Genomic DNA, 16,618 nt, shown 5'->3' on the forward strand with positions numbered 1-16,618 from the left:
AAATTAGCACAGCTAGTAAGTGGGAAAGCTGTCCAGGTCAACTGTCCCCAGACCCAGCTTTTTCTCATTATACAATCTCTACCTCTCTTAAATCACAGTTTATTGAGTGCCTAGTTGGTGCTTTTTGTTACTTTACATGCATTAGATCTAGTCTTCCCAACGTGAACATGGCTTATTATCCCCTCTTGAGCTGAAAAAAGGTGATGTACAGAGAGGTTAAGTGTCCATTGTCATGCCATTTGAGTGGCTGCACTGATGTCAAGTTAAATTCTGACTCCAAACCCTTTGCTCTTTCCATGCCCCCACGCCACCTCTACCTCTCACTTGTTGATTTGATCCAGAAGCAAGAAGGACCAGTTGTCTCGATGCCCTGAAAGCAGTTCCTGATTAGTGAGTGGCTGGGTAGTAAGACCCTAAAGTGGCTGATCATCAAACCCATCTGGGGAAAGTTAACAAAATGTACCTACCCAGCCTTCTTTGAAGACCAGTCAAACCAGAATCTGCAGGGGTGGGACCCAGGAACTTTAATGTTTCATCACCTTCCCTAAGTGTTTTTGATGACCCTTGGGGATGGGGAATCACTGGATCAGATGATGCGAAAAATCTCTCCCAAAGTTGAGTCTAAGAAATCAGCTATTTTCTATGCCCGATCCATGAGGTGCTCAGTATCTGAGCAAATGAATGAATGTATGAATAACTGCTGAACTACCTCCCTTTGAAATGGGTTGAAGAGTGTATAGATATGAGCTGTAGGGAATTCCATCCTTTATTGACCATATAGTTTTTTCTTTTTTTAATCCTGTTGGCGCTGTCTCAATAAAATTCTTCTCTAACAGTGTCTGTTCACCAGTGGGCTTTATTAAATACCGTGAAGACTCAGTCTTGCAGTCCTAGATTATACAGATTTACATGAACCCAGGGGATGGTCAGTGGGAGCTCCCTAGTGGATTGAGAGAAGCGTATGGCAGTAATGAAGGTGTCCTCAAAGCTTATGCAGTTGAGTTTTTAGCATTGTAACTTGTTCTAAACTTAGCCCTATTATTCAAACCAACTGCATTGGAAACCATGTGAGAACAACCCTTCAAGTGTGTTAGAGAATTTTATGCTTGTCAGGAGAATAGTTTTTCTTTTTTTTTTCTTTTTTGGTCCAATTTTAATGTTTTCCATTCTAGACTGACTGGAGCCAGAAAATTGTCGACTGTTTAAATAAAGTGTTTCCTTTCTTTCCTTCCCTCCTTCCCTCCTTTTCTCCCTCTTCCTTTCTTTCTCTCCCTTTGTTTTGGCAAAGAAAAATATCTGTCTAATGAGAAAAACTTCAAGGAGCTTGACTGAGCTTCAGTGAATGAGATGGAAAAATGGTTTCAAGTTAGGGGGTAGCTATTGTTATATTTTCCTCCGCATTCCTCTGCTAATTCCCACATCTTGGTCAGCTAACTACAGAACTCTCCGATTGTTGTAGGAACAGTATTTATAACCTATCTTGAGGAATGTGGAAATGTGCACAAGATCTATAAATTGCTTTAGTGTTTCCAGATTATAACAAAGACATTTGCAGTGTAGTTGGGCCTATGGATTCTGCACCTGTGTGTGTCGATTTTAAGCACAAACTTAACTCCAGAAGCTCTAAGTCTGATGTATCCAGGGAAACTTTTCTGGGGAAAAAAAAGCTCATCAACAGTAGCTTTTTCACTTGCATCGCTCCAGGCAGTGTGCTGTCTTGGCACAATCCAGCCAATGCCGAAACCATTAAGGTTTTTATTAGGTTTGTCCTGGTGTCATTATACTATGGAATCGGCAGTGCTTACAGATAATGCCTGTTTTCTGTACTATGATTTTTATAGTCTGAGTTTATTAAGAGCCCCTGGAATTAATTTTAAAAACTTTTTTAGGCAACATGAGGAGAGAAACACTTTGCAGAAAGCTCTTCCATGATTTATGTCTTTTGAGTCTCAGTTCCTATGAAAAGAGTTAAAAAGTAGCCTGGCATAACTGCTGCTGTTACTGTCATCTTTAACAGACAGGCAGGGTCAGGGTCTTGCTGTTTCCAAAGAGCCTTTGTTGCATGTTGTTTTACACTCAGGCTTTTGAAACTCTTTTCTGCTTTAAATGAAAATTTCTGTTTTTACCTAGCACCTTCCATTAAACCATTCTTCACATTCTCTCATTTCCTGGAGGGGAGACATACTCAGTGCACTATTCAAATAGGAAAGAAAGAAGAAAAACCCCACACCTTTTGCTCTCAATATTTGAAATCCATCTTGTAATGCAAAATCTTTTTGTTATCAACCTTTAGAGACTTATAAATGAAATGGCTAATGATTGTGAAACATGGGTTTGTTTATTAACTTCTAGAAACAGGACTATCTCTGTGGGAAGCAAAGAGTTGGGTGAAAGTGCTGTGCAGTCAAAGTTTTGTTCCTTCTCTGAGCTGGGCTGGGTTTCACCTCTTGGTCCACATTACAACCGTCCATGTGCAGAACTTCTGGAATCTCTTCCCTGGCTTGCACCTTACTATCCTTCAGATCCTCACGTAGACAGTCCTTCCTCTGCTGTGTTTTTCCTGATACCCCATGCACTAGATTAGAACTTTTTACATGGTACCATAATTTCCTGATGCCCTGAGATTGGAGATCTTTACACAGTACCATAATTCCCTGCTTATTCATTTCTCTCCCCTCATTATACTTTTAAGACTCACAAAGGCAAAAACCATATCAGCTCTGCATGATGGTATCATCATTCCAGTGCCCAATAAATATTGGCTGAATAAATGAATGAAAAACATATTGCATTTTCATGCTTTTCTGGTGGCCATGGCACAAAACATTTATGGGCTCTGTTTATTAGAAACTTATCTTCACCTTCCTCTATAAAATCAAGATAAAAATACTAACCCTTTAAGGTACTTGTAAGATGGGGTGGTCAGTCGTTCTTAACTGGGGGCATTTTGCCTCACCAGGGGACATGCCTATGGCAATGTCTGGAGACATCTTTGTATGTACACAGCAGCTCCCCAAGAAAATAATTATCTGGCTCAAAATCTGAATACTGCTGATGTTGAGAAATCCTGGAGGAGGTGTCAGTACAGAGAACTTGGTTAGTCAAAGGTGATTTTATTTTACTCTACATTTTGGAGTTCACCTTTTTGGATATCATTAATAATAACAAGTACACAGAGAATAAAAGTTTTATTTATTATGTTTTTGCCATGTGTCAGGCACCATATAACTTTTCACAAATATTATCCTATTTAATCCTCTCAACAGTGCTGTTGAGTTAGGAACTATTTTATCCCCATTTTTCAGATAGGGAGACTAAGACTTAAAAGGTTAACTGGGCTTCCCTGGTGGTGCAGTGGTTGAGAGTCCACCTGCCAATGCAGGGGACACGGGTTCGTGCCCTGGTCTGGGAGGATCCCACATGCTGCAGAGTGGCTGGGCCCGTGAGCCATGGTCGCTGAGCCTGCGCGTCCGGATCCTGTGCTCCGCAACGGGAGAGGCCACAACAGTGAGAGGCCCACGTACCGCAAAAAAAAAAAAAAAAAAAAAAAAAAGGTTAACTAATTTATCTAGCTCATAAGTGCCAGAGGTGGGATGAGAACTCAGAGGCTATGCTTTTGATCATTATACTATACTGCTTTCTCTATAAATACAGTCTCCATTTTAAGGTCTAAAAGGAGTTCTCCCCTTAGTGGGAGAAATATGGAGAATGTGGAGATTTTAGCCTTACTTAAGTTTAAAAAAAATCATTATTGCCTAGGTGGTTGCAGTTTTACACTTGCACTAATTTGAACAAAGATACAGTCTACTGGCTGATATAATATGTAGGCAGTTGTTGATCCAGGAATTAGGACAAGTCTATTATGCACGTTATTTTATGGAATTCCCAAGAAGCACAAAGAAAACCTTGAGTTTGTTTTCTTTCAACACTGAACTTGCCATAGCTGGTCAACACAGCTCGATCTAGATGGGACTTTTCTCCTATTGAGGTGGATAAACAGTGACGGTTTGCCCCATGTAATCCCATTAGGAGCTTTCTTCAGGACCACATCCTCTTCTTATGTAATTATACAAGAACCACTCATGAGTAAAGTCCACCTGCCAAGAGAGCAAGGCCTGGGGCAAAGGGTTGGCTGATAGGCCTTTTTCTCTCCTTACAGAGGACACAGTTGAAGCAAGTGGAAGAGTTGCAATTTGGATGCACAGTGATGGTCTCCAGTGATCCCTGTGTACTTTGTTAGCTCGCAATCATTATTGCCTTGAGTCTCTTCACTGATGAAGTTTCTAAACAAATTCTACTGTCTTCAAGCACTGGTTTGTTGTTTCTAAGGCCTTAAAACTTGGCTTGTAAATGCCAAGTTGAGAAGCATCTATTCTTTTTACATAGGAATTTAAAGACCCTGGGACAGCTGTGTTTTCTCCCTTGGAAAATTCTGTTCATTGTGTGCTACTATCACACTTTGAAGATTCCCATGGAATACTCAAAAATGTGTTAGATTCTATTCTGTTGGTCTCACTTTCCTACATTTTTTGAAGAGTAAATGCTAATAGCACCAAACAGATTTTTGTTCTTAAATAAAGCATGCTTTATGAAAGTAGGCCCCCTCTGATTACAAATAGCTCTTTAAGCTCCTCCTAGATATTAGTGCTTGTCATTCAGACATACATTTTTCAAGGGTCTGTTGAAGCCAAGTGATATATTTAGTCATTGCATTACTCTACCTGTAAGATGTCATTTACATATAAGATGCAATTTGAGACCATCTCCTGGGGACAAAAGTGATTAGTATGCCTTATGCTTTTACTCTTCTCAAATGAATCATTTGACATGCTCTTGCATTTATTTTACACTTAATAAATTAAAACATTTGAAAACTTAAATAAGACGGCACTGTGTTTAGGGCAGTGTTTCTCTAGTTTTAACGTGTACGCCCCAGGCTCTTGCTAATGTGTAGTCTGTTTCCAGCAACTTCACAGGTTCGTGCTGTTGCACTAGAGATCACATTTGAGTAGCAGACTATTAGGGAACATTGAGATGGTTTGAGAATTTGAAACCTGAGCTAGGGATGGCATCAAGCTGATGGCATTAAATTCGCTTTTCCTGCTCTACGCTTAGTTGTATTATAAATTATCCTTTAAGCGTATAGGGAGATTTTTGGCAGAGAGGATGACTCCTGTTCCATGTGATAAAACATATATTTGTAATTTTTAACAAATTAAATAATGCTTAATTTTTAATAAAGTATCACATCCATCTGTTTTGCCTGGAAAGATACTCCCTATACCCCCTCCTTTTTTTTTTTTAAGTTTTCTGAACAATAGAAAAATGAATATTACCGTTTCTGGTCATCAAAGGCATTTTTTAGATGGCTCACAATATTTCAAATTGTAGAACAAATTTCCAAGAGTCTGGACACTTAAATAGTAGTTACAATGGTTTTTTTTTTTTTTTTCTTTTTTAATTACCTTTCTAAAGATAGCTAAGGGAACAATTTCAAATAGTTCCTCTGTGCTTTACATATAAGTTGTTTCAATTGTTGTGTATTGGTAAGAATTAAGAGACTTCCGGCTTGCCATGTCCTGTCACGTTAGCTTCTTTTGTAGGGAAATCAAATCTGGCACCTTTCAATTAACTTCTTTACTTCTCTAATCTAAAAATAGACGGAACAGTTGTGGAGCAAGAAGGTCTGATTACTATCTGTATACTGCCTTTACTTCCCCAACTGTGTCTTCTAACATTTCAAAGTTTACTGAAAGTCCTTTCCTAAAAGCAGGAAAACACATACAGATGGGAGGAAGGTTGAGTTGCTGGAAAATAATTTTATTCGCAGTCATGAGCTTGTCAACTCTCAAAGGAATCGCAATGGTGTATCTCATCTGAACCTGAAGGTCTCAAAAGAGGGGATAAGTGGAAATGTGTCATGAGTAACTCAAGTGGGGGCTATTTGGGAGGCAGAGAGAGATGAGAGGAGGTGGGGAAGAAAAGAGCAGTCTTCTCTCTGACTTGACATCACCTCTGTTTCTGTGCATCACCTTTAAACTGCTTCATCACAGTGTCAGATCAGAAGGATGCATCTTTCTAAATAACTTTATCAGTCCCCATTTTGCATTTGTTTATAACTGGAAAGGGTTTCACAATTTTTTTTCCCTTAAATTGTATTCGTTGCTCAGTCACTCATTTCATCTTGAAATATGACTGCGACCAGTTGCATTTGTAGATGGTCATCATTGTTTCAATGGATTCAGCCCTGGGCCTCTTGTGCCTGCCTGTTTGGATATGTAAATAGATCTCTGAGAGAAGACACTGACTGTGCTGTGAAATTCACAATATGATCATTGATAGTGAGAGGTAACAGTATGGCCTCCATTTGATGATAAAGATAATTGAATCGTTTTCATTTCTTGAATACCTTTTCAACTGAATTATTATTATTTAGCATGTCACTTAATGCCAACTCCCTGAGCATTTAGTCCCAATCACAGTGATATTTTTGCTTTTGGGTTTTTTTTTAACATCTTTGTTGGAGTATAATTGCTTTACAATGTTGTATTAGTTTCTGCTGTATAAGAAAGTGAATCAGCTATATGTATACATATATCCCCATATCCCCTCTCTCTTGAGTCTCCCTTCCACCCTCCCTATCCCACCCCTCTAGGTGGTCACAAAGCACTGAGCTGATCTCCCTGTGCTATGCGGCTGCTTCCCACTAGCTATCTATTTTACATTTGGTAGTGTATATATGTGCATGCCTCTCTCCCTTCCTCCCAGCTTACCCTTCCCCATCTCTGTGTCCTCAAGTCCATTCTCTAGGTCTGCGTCTTTATTCCTGTCCTGCATCTAGGTTCTTCAGAACCATTTTTTTTTTAGATTCCATATATATGTGTTAGCATACGGTATTTGTTTTTCTCTTTCTGACCTACTTCACTCTGTATGACAGACTCTAGGTCTATCCACCTCACTACATATAACTCAGTTTTGTTTCTTTTTATGGCTTAGTAATATTCCATTGTATATATGTGCCACATCTTCTTTATTCATTCATATGAATAAAGATTATTCTTTACAATAAAGAATATTCATTGTCCATTCATCTGACAATGGACACTTAGGTTGCTTCCATGTCCTGGCTATTGTAAATAGTGCTGCAATGAACATTGAATCACAGCATTCTTGAAAAGCCACAGTCAGATCAGCACTTAATCCACTCACTACCCTTAACTGACTCTTTTCTCTCTACTTTCCTACAACAGATTGCAGACTGAACTTAACCAAGTTCATAGGCTGATCCACACTGACCTGACCGACCACAGAAGAAGGGATTCTGCCTACCCAACTGGGCCCCTTTTGACCACTGATAACTTGGCTTCACTTGTTGCCTGGGTGAAAAGTTCTCCCTATTGAAATTTTTTTGCACATGGAGGACAATAGCAAAGAGGGCAACATAGGCTGATAAGACCAGAGACCACAGGAAGATTCTTTGACCTTGGCCTTCGGGACTTTTCCTCTAGCTGGAGTTCTGGACTTTAACAGAACTGCATTCAATCATTTTGGTTTTGCTATCTGTTTTTTGTTTTTTTTTTCTTTTTCTTTTCACTACCACATCGTATTTTATTTCTGTACTTCAGAAATGGGCCTACAGACTACACAGGGGCCCAGCCAGAGGGCTTTTTTCCTGAAATCTTGGCTTCTCATTTCCCTGGGGCTCTACTCACAAGTGTCAAAACTCCTGGCGTGCCCTAGCGTGTGTCGCTGCGACAGGAACTTTGTCTACTGTAACGAGCGAAGCTTGACCTCAGTGCCTCTTGGGATCCCGGAGGGCGTCACTGTACTCTACCTCCACAACAACCAAATTAATAATGCTGGGTTTCCTGCAGAGCTGCATAACGTACAGTCTGTGCACACCGTGTACCTGTATGGGAACCAACTGGATGAATTCCCCATGAACCTTCCCAAGAACGTCCGAGTTCTCCATCTGCAGGAAAACAATATTCAGACCATTTCACGGGCCGCCCTGGCCCAGCTCTTGAAGCTTGAAGAGCTCCACCTGGATGACAACTCAATATCCACGGTGGGGGTGGAAGATGGGGCCTTCCGGGAGGCCATTAGCCTCAAATTGTTGTTTCTATCCAAGAATCACCTGAGCAGCGTGCCTGTGGGGCTTCCTGTGGACCTGCAAGAGCTGAGAGTGGATGAGAATCGAATTGCCGTCATATCAGACATGGCCTTTCAGAACCTCACCAGCTTGGAGCGTCTGATCGTGGATGGAAACCTCCTGACCAACAAGGGCATTGCCGAGGGCACCTTCAGCCACCTCGCCAAGCTCAAGGAATTTTCCATTGTCCGGAATTCGCTCTCCCATCCCCCTTCTGACCTCCCAGGTACGCACCTGATGAGGCTCTATCTGCAGGATAACCAGATCAACCACATCCCTTTGACAGCCTTCTCGAACCTCCGGAAGCTGGAACGGCTGGATATATCCAACAACCAGCTGCGCGTGTTGACTCAAGGGGTCTTCGATAACCTCTCCAACCTGAAGCAGCTCACTGCTCGGAATAATCCTTGGTTCTGTGACTGCAGTATTAAATGGGTCACGGAATGGCTCAAACACATACCCTCATCTCTCAATGTGCGAGGTTTCATGTGCCAAGGTCCTGAACAAGTCCGGGGGATGGCAGTCCGGGAGTTGAATATGAATCTGTTGTCCTGTCCCACCACAACCCCCGGCCTGCCTCTCTTCACTCCAGCCCTAAGTTCAGCTTCGCCCACAACTCAGCCTCCCACACTCTCTGTCCCGACCCCTAGCAGAAGCTATGCGCCTCTAACTCCCATGGCATCGAAACTCCCCACGATTCCTGACTGGGATGGCAGAGAAAGAGTGACCCCGCCTCTTTCTGAACGGATCCAGCTCTCTATCCATTTTGTGAATGACACTTCCATTCAAGTCAGCTGGCTCTCTCTCTTTACTGTGATGGCGTACAAACTCACATGGGTGAAAATGGGCCACAGTTTGGTGGGGGGCATCGTTCAGGAACGCATTGTCAGTGGTGAGAAGCAGCATCTGAGCCTGGTCAATTTAGAGCCCAGATCCACTTATCGGATTTGTTTAGTGCCACTGGATGCATTTAACTACCGAGCTGTAGAAGACACCATTTGTTCTGAGGCCACTACCCATGCCTCCTATGTGAACAATGGCAGCAACACGGCTTCCAGCCATGAGCAGACGACTTCCCACAGCATGGGCTCCCCTTTTCTGCTGGCGGGGCTGATCGGGGGTGCGGTGATATTTGTGCTTGTGGTCCTGCTCGGTGTCTTTTGCTGGCATATGCACAAAAAGGGGCGCTACACCTCCCAGAAGTGGAAATACAACCGAGGCCGGCGGAAAGATGACTATTGCGAGGCAGGCACCAAAAAAGACAATTCCATCCTGGAGATGACAGAAACCAGCTTTCAGATCGTCTCCTTAAATAACGATCAGCTCCTTAAAGGAGATTTCAGACTGCAGCCCATTTACACCCCAAATGGGGGCATTAATTACACAGACTGCCATATCCCCAACAACATGCGATACTGCAACAGCAGTGTGCCAGACTTGGAGCACTGCCATACGTGACAGCTAGAGGTCCAGCATTACAAACGCGGACAGTAAGACTCTCGAGAACACACTCATGTGTGCACATAAAGACACGCGAATTACATTTGATAAATGTTACACAGATGCATTTGTGCATTTGAATACTCTGTAATTTATACGGTGTACTATATAATGGGATTTAAAAAAAGTGCTATCTTTTCTATTCCAAGTTAATTACAAACAGTTTTGTAACTCTTTGCTTTTTAAATCTTAAAAAAAAAAAAATAGTTGCTGAAGTACTGTACAGGGTTGTACAATGAGAACCCAATACTAAGGTAAAAGAATGAGTGATTCTTCCTCCTGATGCAATTCACCACTTTGCTGTTGAAGCTTCAGAACAAATTCCTCTCCTAGAATTGGTGGTCAGATGAAAGGGCAGGTTAAAATGGACTCATCAGTGTAGGATAAATAATAGGCATAAAACCAAAAATGACCCCAGATATCTTCACGCTATTTGTATATTTCCTGGTCTGGAAGAAAAGTGAAAACTTCTAGAGTATAAGAAAGGAGGTAGTCACCCTGATTTGACCCAAAGGAGGAAATGCAGAAAACATATCTTGAGGAAGTCAGTTCCTGTGAGATAAGTTAACCCATCCTGGCAGAATCAAGAAAATGGGATAAGATTTGAAAAGACAGTCAAACCCAGGGGTTGGCTTTCTGACTGGGAACTTGAAAATCACTCTTCAGGCTTCCCTGGCCCTATGTGAAACAGTGAGAGACCTGAGTCTGTTTTCAGTCATCTTCGGGGGCAGGTAGGATGTCCCAGCAAGAAAACTCCCTTTAAAAGTGTTACTGTTCAAATCATATGTCAGGTTGAATCACATTCATCAGAGATATATTCTAGAATACTTTTTTTAGAAGAGGCTAATAAAATAATGGGAAGAATTATATTGAATGGAATTATTTTTGATAATGAGAACTATTTGGGTAGATTCACTGCAGCTATGTCAACATGATATTTAGACAAACAAGGGATCAATGTTTGGAATATACTAAACTTGTTATGTAAAAATTATTGATACCATTTAGACAAAAGCAAGTGATCAGTGGTTCTGTTATACTATATCAACTAACTTTGTTAGTATCATGTTGAAATAGCTTGAATTAATACCTTTATTCCCTCGGAAATTCTTGTCTTCCAATCACCTCACGTATATTTTCGTAATTAGCTGTAGAGACAACATTTGTCATTCCCCCTCTCTTCAAAATTCAAAAGAACATCATGGATGCCAGTCTTGGTTGCACAAAATATCCATATACACTTTAAAATGTATACTAATTCTCCTTGCTAATAATTCTGTAAGGACGCATCAAAGCTGGCGAAATAACGTATTTGTTTAAAAAGCAATACCAAGTTTCCACCTTGAACTGACTTTGACCTTCCATTTTTTAAATTTCATTTATTCCTTTCAGTCATGGATGTTCCTCTTCTTTGGGATTTGTGGAGGGGTAATCAATCTTATATTAACAGCATAACAGATGAAAAAAAAATGATCAAGTTTGAGAGGGAAGACTTGTTCTCCTAATCTTGGCAAAGCAGGGCATAGGACAGAGGGCATGGAGAAGAAAAGGATGTCCAGACTTAATTCTAGATATTTTTTGAAGCAACGTCCATCTTCAGAAAGCATGTATAATGTACTCCTTTCCATCCCTTAGTTGTAGAAGGGCTATCGATCACACACATACATTATCTAAAAATACACCCTTGGAAAATTATTTTCAAAATCAAATTTAGGCATTTCAGTCTGTGTTGCATGTTTCCTTGATCACCAGCCATTATTTTAGGAACATATGAAGTTAATGTCACAATCATTTTGCTTTCTCTTTCTCTGTCCCTCTTACTTTTAACAAAATAGAACTGTGATGTGTCTACTTTGTAAGAGTTTAGGTATAAAATGCTATGCAAGTTTTTCTTTATAGTAAGAGCTTTATTTTCTTTAATAATATATCCCCAACTCATATGTTTTAATCTCCCTTGTCCCTCAGAATAAGCAGAAAATATAACTGAAGTTATGTTATAGACACAAGAATTGAAACTGTGCAGTCAGTTGAGCTGAAATTAACTACTAATTAATTTGAATTAATTCTAAAGTGACTTCAGTTTTCATTTTAGTTTATTAGCTAGCTCGTTTTGTCTGTTGCTTTTTTAAAGCTTGATCCACACAGTGAAGGGTTAAGACAATCTGTGAAAGTGATCAGTGTAGCAGTAAGCCATCTGAAATGCAGGACCATGACATGGGGTTTTGTGTATTTAACTGGATAATTCCCTTCCACTGTCCCTTTCTCCTTGGCTGTGTAGATAAAACTATGTGTTCAAATGATGGTACTTTGATTTTTGAGGGTTTTTTTTCCTTTTATCCACAAAATAATCATTCTCATTTATTTGTATTGTGTGTATAACCTCCAGCTGGATACTTCGCTGCTGAAACAAATGTTTTTTCTTTGAGCCAAGAAAACCAAGGTTAGAGAGGTTTCTATAATGTCTTATGGGATTCACAGAATTATTTGGGGCTTAAGTCCTATGACAGAGACCTGGTCATGTGAAATGATTAGGATGATCTGAAATGGTTCCTTTGCTAGAAGACATTTCTGAAGCGATAGAATCTAGTTATAGACTTAATTCTGAGCTTGTGCACATGACAGAGACTGTTAAAATTGAGATCACTCTCCTATTTGTAATAGTGTACCTGGGGGTCTCACCTACACCAGGATAGAAAGCACATCATGGAATTTGTAACAACCATCAGTGGTGGATGATGCTTTGAATGGTGTTTTTGTTATGGGAATGTTTTACTGATACATCAACTCTGTATTTTGGACCTCTCTTGAGCTCATACATTATTTTGCATTTTGAGATTAGTCAAGAGTCACGGTTCAAGGTGCAGGACAAGACCATGAGCAAAGCCATACATACCGGCTTTTAAAGAGCTTGATGCTGTCTGACAAAATCAAATGATTTCAGATACTATGTGTCCACTTTCAGAGCTAGGTAACTGTCACTGTGCAGAAGAAATTCCAAAAGGAAAAGGCATAGCCATGAGAACACAGGTATTACTGACCATTATTCATACCCAGTGTTGTCATGAATACCTACTTGTTTTGGGAGATGTATTTGAATAGGGAGAAGCCCTTAGCTTCCCTCAAACTGTCAAATGCATTAACAACTTTTCGCATGGGACAATCAAAAGCAGAGACACAAAGGGTGTCCTCCTGCCTATTTTTCTGATGTGAGAAGTGGAAAACATTCTACCCTGTGAGAAATCATGCAATTTCTAGTTATCTGGATGTTTGTTGAAAATATGTTACATGTTTTCCCAGAGATTAAAAAAAATATATAATGTGACCAGTCTGGTAAAAAGGATGAATGAAATAGCTGATGTTATAGCTCCATTTCCTACTAGATCATAATAGTCCTAGTCATTCCACAGGAGTTAGAACTTCCTTCCTCACTGAGGAGAACAAGCTCTCCATGTTGTGGACAGAGCATCCATTCCAGACACAAGACAATATAGTTGCTGTCCACAGGGAGGACAGCAGATAGCTTGGTCAGCTAACCTCACTTGCAGAATCCATTACAACTTGCAACAATGAAGTGATCAATTTCCATTACTTCTTAGCTTCTAGCACTTTTCTCTACCCTATAACAAGGAGACATTGTTTCACTTTAGAATATGAGAGTAATAGTTTTGCTCATGACTTACCTTTCCAACTTCATGGGAAAGCAGAACAGAAAATGGAGCCCCAAAGAGAAAGAGATAAATACATAAAACAAACCAAAAAACTCCTCTTCATTATTAGTTTTGTCCAACCTTGCCTGATGCTTTTTTTTTTTAAGTCAAAATACTAATGTAGGAAGCAGTAGTTTACACCTCTCTCTAATTTCTTCAGTGGGGTCGAAAGACAATTGCTGACAATGGGGGATGCTTGTCCCTGATTGTGGGGAGAAAGTTTTGTACATGTTGTTATAACATGTACCGTTACAATGTTATTCTGGGGATACTGTTACAACAAAAAAAAAATCACATTCCTTTTGCTATAGTTTAAGTTTTTTTTTTTTTTCTTTTTCTAGCAGCACACCCACCAGAAGAGCACAAAGCAAGGCCATCACAACAGACATTTTTTAACTAGTGTAAAACACACACTTGTGTACACACACACATCACACACAGGGGTATTCGTAAAGACATCCATGGGATGTAAGATTTATAACCTTTCTGAGGCAAGGTGAAGGCGTCGCCACTGTGTGTCCCTCGTGGGAACGGTATATATTCGCTAAAAGTTAATCCTGATGGTTTGTTATTGTTTGAGCCGTATGTTGATTTGCTTCTGGTTTCTGTGTAGTGTGTTCTCGCTGACAAGGGACTGCAAGGGGCTGGAAGATTCTGCATCACACATCCCCTGAGACCTACTGTGTCGCACACTTTGTTAACTACAAACTTCACTCTACACTATACAGTACCTTGTTGATATACTCAGTAAAGGCTTATTTTAAAAAGAAACCACATTGTGTTTATCTGAGTAAGTTCATTGGGATACTGCCCATCCTTGCTTGGTTCATGTCAAAGACAAATGAGGGACACTTCCTGATGGAGGACCATGGATGGAATGAAGGAGGTAGTAGGGTTTTTCATTTTCTCTTACCTTGAAGATAACTTCTGTGTTTTAAGACCATTTGACTCTTTTTGTGTGAGGGGTTTATATGAAATCTTCACGTTCTTTTCTATTTCCTGACTAAATTGTGTGTTCCTATGAATATCTTTTGAATATACACACATACATGGAGCATATTATTTTGTGTTTGTGAAATCTGTGTTGTTTAGAATATAGATAAATGCCAATGTAGTTATCTCATCAGAATAGTCTTTTGCCCTATTTCATAATATACACTGTCCATTTTAAATGTCACTTTTCCTTAAGAATCCTCGTGGTACTTTCTACTTCAGAATTGTTTATAGAGCTCATCCACCCATACTTTCAATAAGCACTCATGAAAATGTATGTATTCATATGCTCAAGTTCAATTCGGGATTATCTCCTGATTTTCCAGAAGCCCTTTCTCTAACCCCTCTTGGCCATTTTACTAACAGTGTATTTGACAGAGACTGAATCAGGAAATAAAATGATGACACTCAGTTACTACTATTAATGACTTGCAGAACCTCTGTTGGAGAATTAACTATGAAAGACGGTTGTAACAGATGATTCATATTACATTTGGGAGATTTTATGCAAAATAATGTCTATGTGTTCTTGGTTACTTTTGCCAAGAGTTACAGACTTTACTCTGGAGACCAGACCCTTAGTCAAGGAATACCTTTCATTCAAAAGAGTTTATGAAACAACTTTTACTATGTCCCAGGCACTGGTCTGAGTTCAGAGGTTTCATAGAAGAATGAAATACAGTCTTAGCCAAACCAAGCGTATTTCCTACTCCACCGTGTTCCTAAAACATTTGTTCATCCAATATATTTACTTTTCATCTACTGTTTACAGAGTACTTTATTAGGTTCTACTGGGGATTCAGAGAAAAATATGACTCTGCTGCTAGGAAACCCACAGATCGTGTAATAAACTTGTTTTCTAACATATTCCAGTGTCTCAGAGCCCATGTAATAACTTTACATTCTCTCATTAAACTCAACGAAATATCTGAGATAACAAAAGAGACATATATACCTGTTGGTAAATTTGATAATGCATCAAATTTGTATATTAGATATCTAGAGAGAAAGAGGTTAGAGGATCTTGGTGTTTAATAGATGAAACAAAGAGAGTGCTTTGATAAGATCAGAATTCAATTGAATTAAATTTTCAACTTTACATCCGGTAATTGAAAATTTTGGAATTGTATTTGGTAATTACAAAGGCAACCTCTTAAATTCCCATTGAGCACAGAATGGAAATCAATCCAAAATAATAATCATAATAATGGTACCTGGCTCCATGGACTCTTCTTGTTTTCTTGACTCTTAATCAATTGACTAGCCTTAAGACTGACTAGCCTTCAGGACAAATTCTTAGTGTTTAAGATTTTTAGTGATGGAGATACCACAACTTCACCCAGTGGATTCATCCATTGATTGTTTGTGACCAATCAAGGGAATATTCTTACAAACCTCAAAATATCTATGTCTTTGAACTCCCTTGGTCATCCATTCCTATAATTTTAATTTTTATATTCTGATTTTGTGATCATTTGATACCTGTACATTGATTTGATTTGAAAGCTTCAGATGGAATCAAGCAAGCTCTGTGTATATCCATGGGGTGAGCTGAGAGAACTATTAAAAAAACTTGAGTCAGGTTATTTTTAGTAATGAATTTGTTTCATACTTCAGAGGTTGCTCTAAATATTTTGTAAATCCTGCTGAAGATGCTCACAGATAAGAATCTATTAGGGTGTTAGCAAACTGGCTTCTGGATTTATACCTTTATTTCATAGCACAAATATAGAATGTGTGCCTTAGGGGATATTATACAAGCTTTATGTCATTAGTTATACAGAAAGTTAAGGATAAAGAATTTTTACTGTTAAACTCCAAACTGGATGTCACTGTAGGACACACACCAACTGATGATCCCGTCTGTCCAGGTTCTTGGTATGAAGTCTAAAGTAGATGAACATTTCAATGTACCTTTAGGGGGATTCTTATCATTTGACATAATAAACCTTCATAATGGGTCCATCTTTTTCTAATCAAATATAAAAATGTGATGGATCAGAGGGTCTGTTAAACTCCCTGGTTTGGGTAATTAAGTTTTGTTTTAATTCAGCAAATATTCGCTAAGGCCTGGTAAGTTTTGGCACTGAGTGAGACAGTTTTCCAGGAGACTTAACTTTGTATCATCAAAAATCTTTCCTGGAAGCTGCTGGTATTCAACTCACAGCCTAGGCCATTCCCCACACTCTTTGACTTCTTGGAGCTCTCACGCACCTATATTTAAATAATCAGCTAACAGTAATAGTTCTGGCACTTACACACGCTC

At 39.5% G+C, this 16,618-nt stretch overlaps 1 protein-coding gene across 3 annotated transcripts in view; it reads left to right on the top strand.

Moving 5' to 3' along the window:
* FLRT2 (fibronectin leucine rich transmembrane protein 2) overlaps positions 1 to 15,245 on the top strand; it is a 106,682-nt gene extending 91,437 nt beyond the window's left edge. For all 3 annotated transcript variants that reach the window (XM_032624158.1, XM_032624159.1, XM_032624156.1), the window contains exon 2: positions 7,251 to 15,245. In XM_032624158.1, coding sequence (XP_032480049.1) covers positions 7,628 to 9,610 — 1,983 coding nt within the window. In that variant the 5' untranslated portion in view covers positions 7,251 to 7,627 and the 3' untranslated portion in view covers positions 9,611 to 15,245. The remainder of the gene's footprint in view (positions 1 to 7,250) is intronic.
* Positions 15,246 to 16,618: the final 1,373 nt, after the last annotated feature.

The sequence above is a fragment of the Phocoena sinus genome, chromosome 2, assembly GCF_008692025.1.
Source record: "Phocoena sinus isolate mPhoSin1 chromosome 2, mPhoSin1.pri, whole genome shotgun sequence".
NCBI lineage: Eukaryota > Metazoa > Chordata > Mammalia > Artiodactyla > Phocoenidae > Phocoena > Phocoena sinus.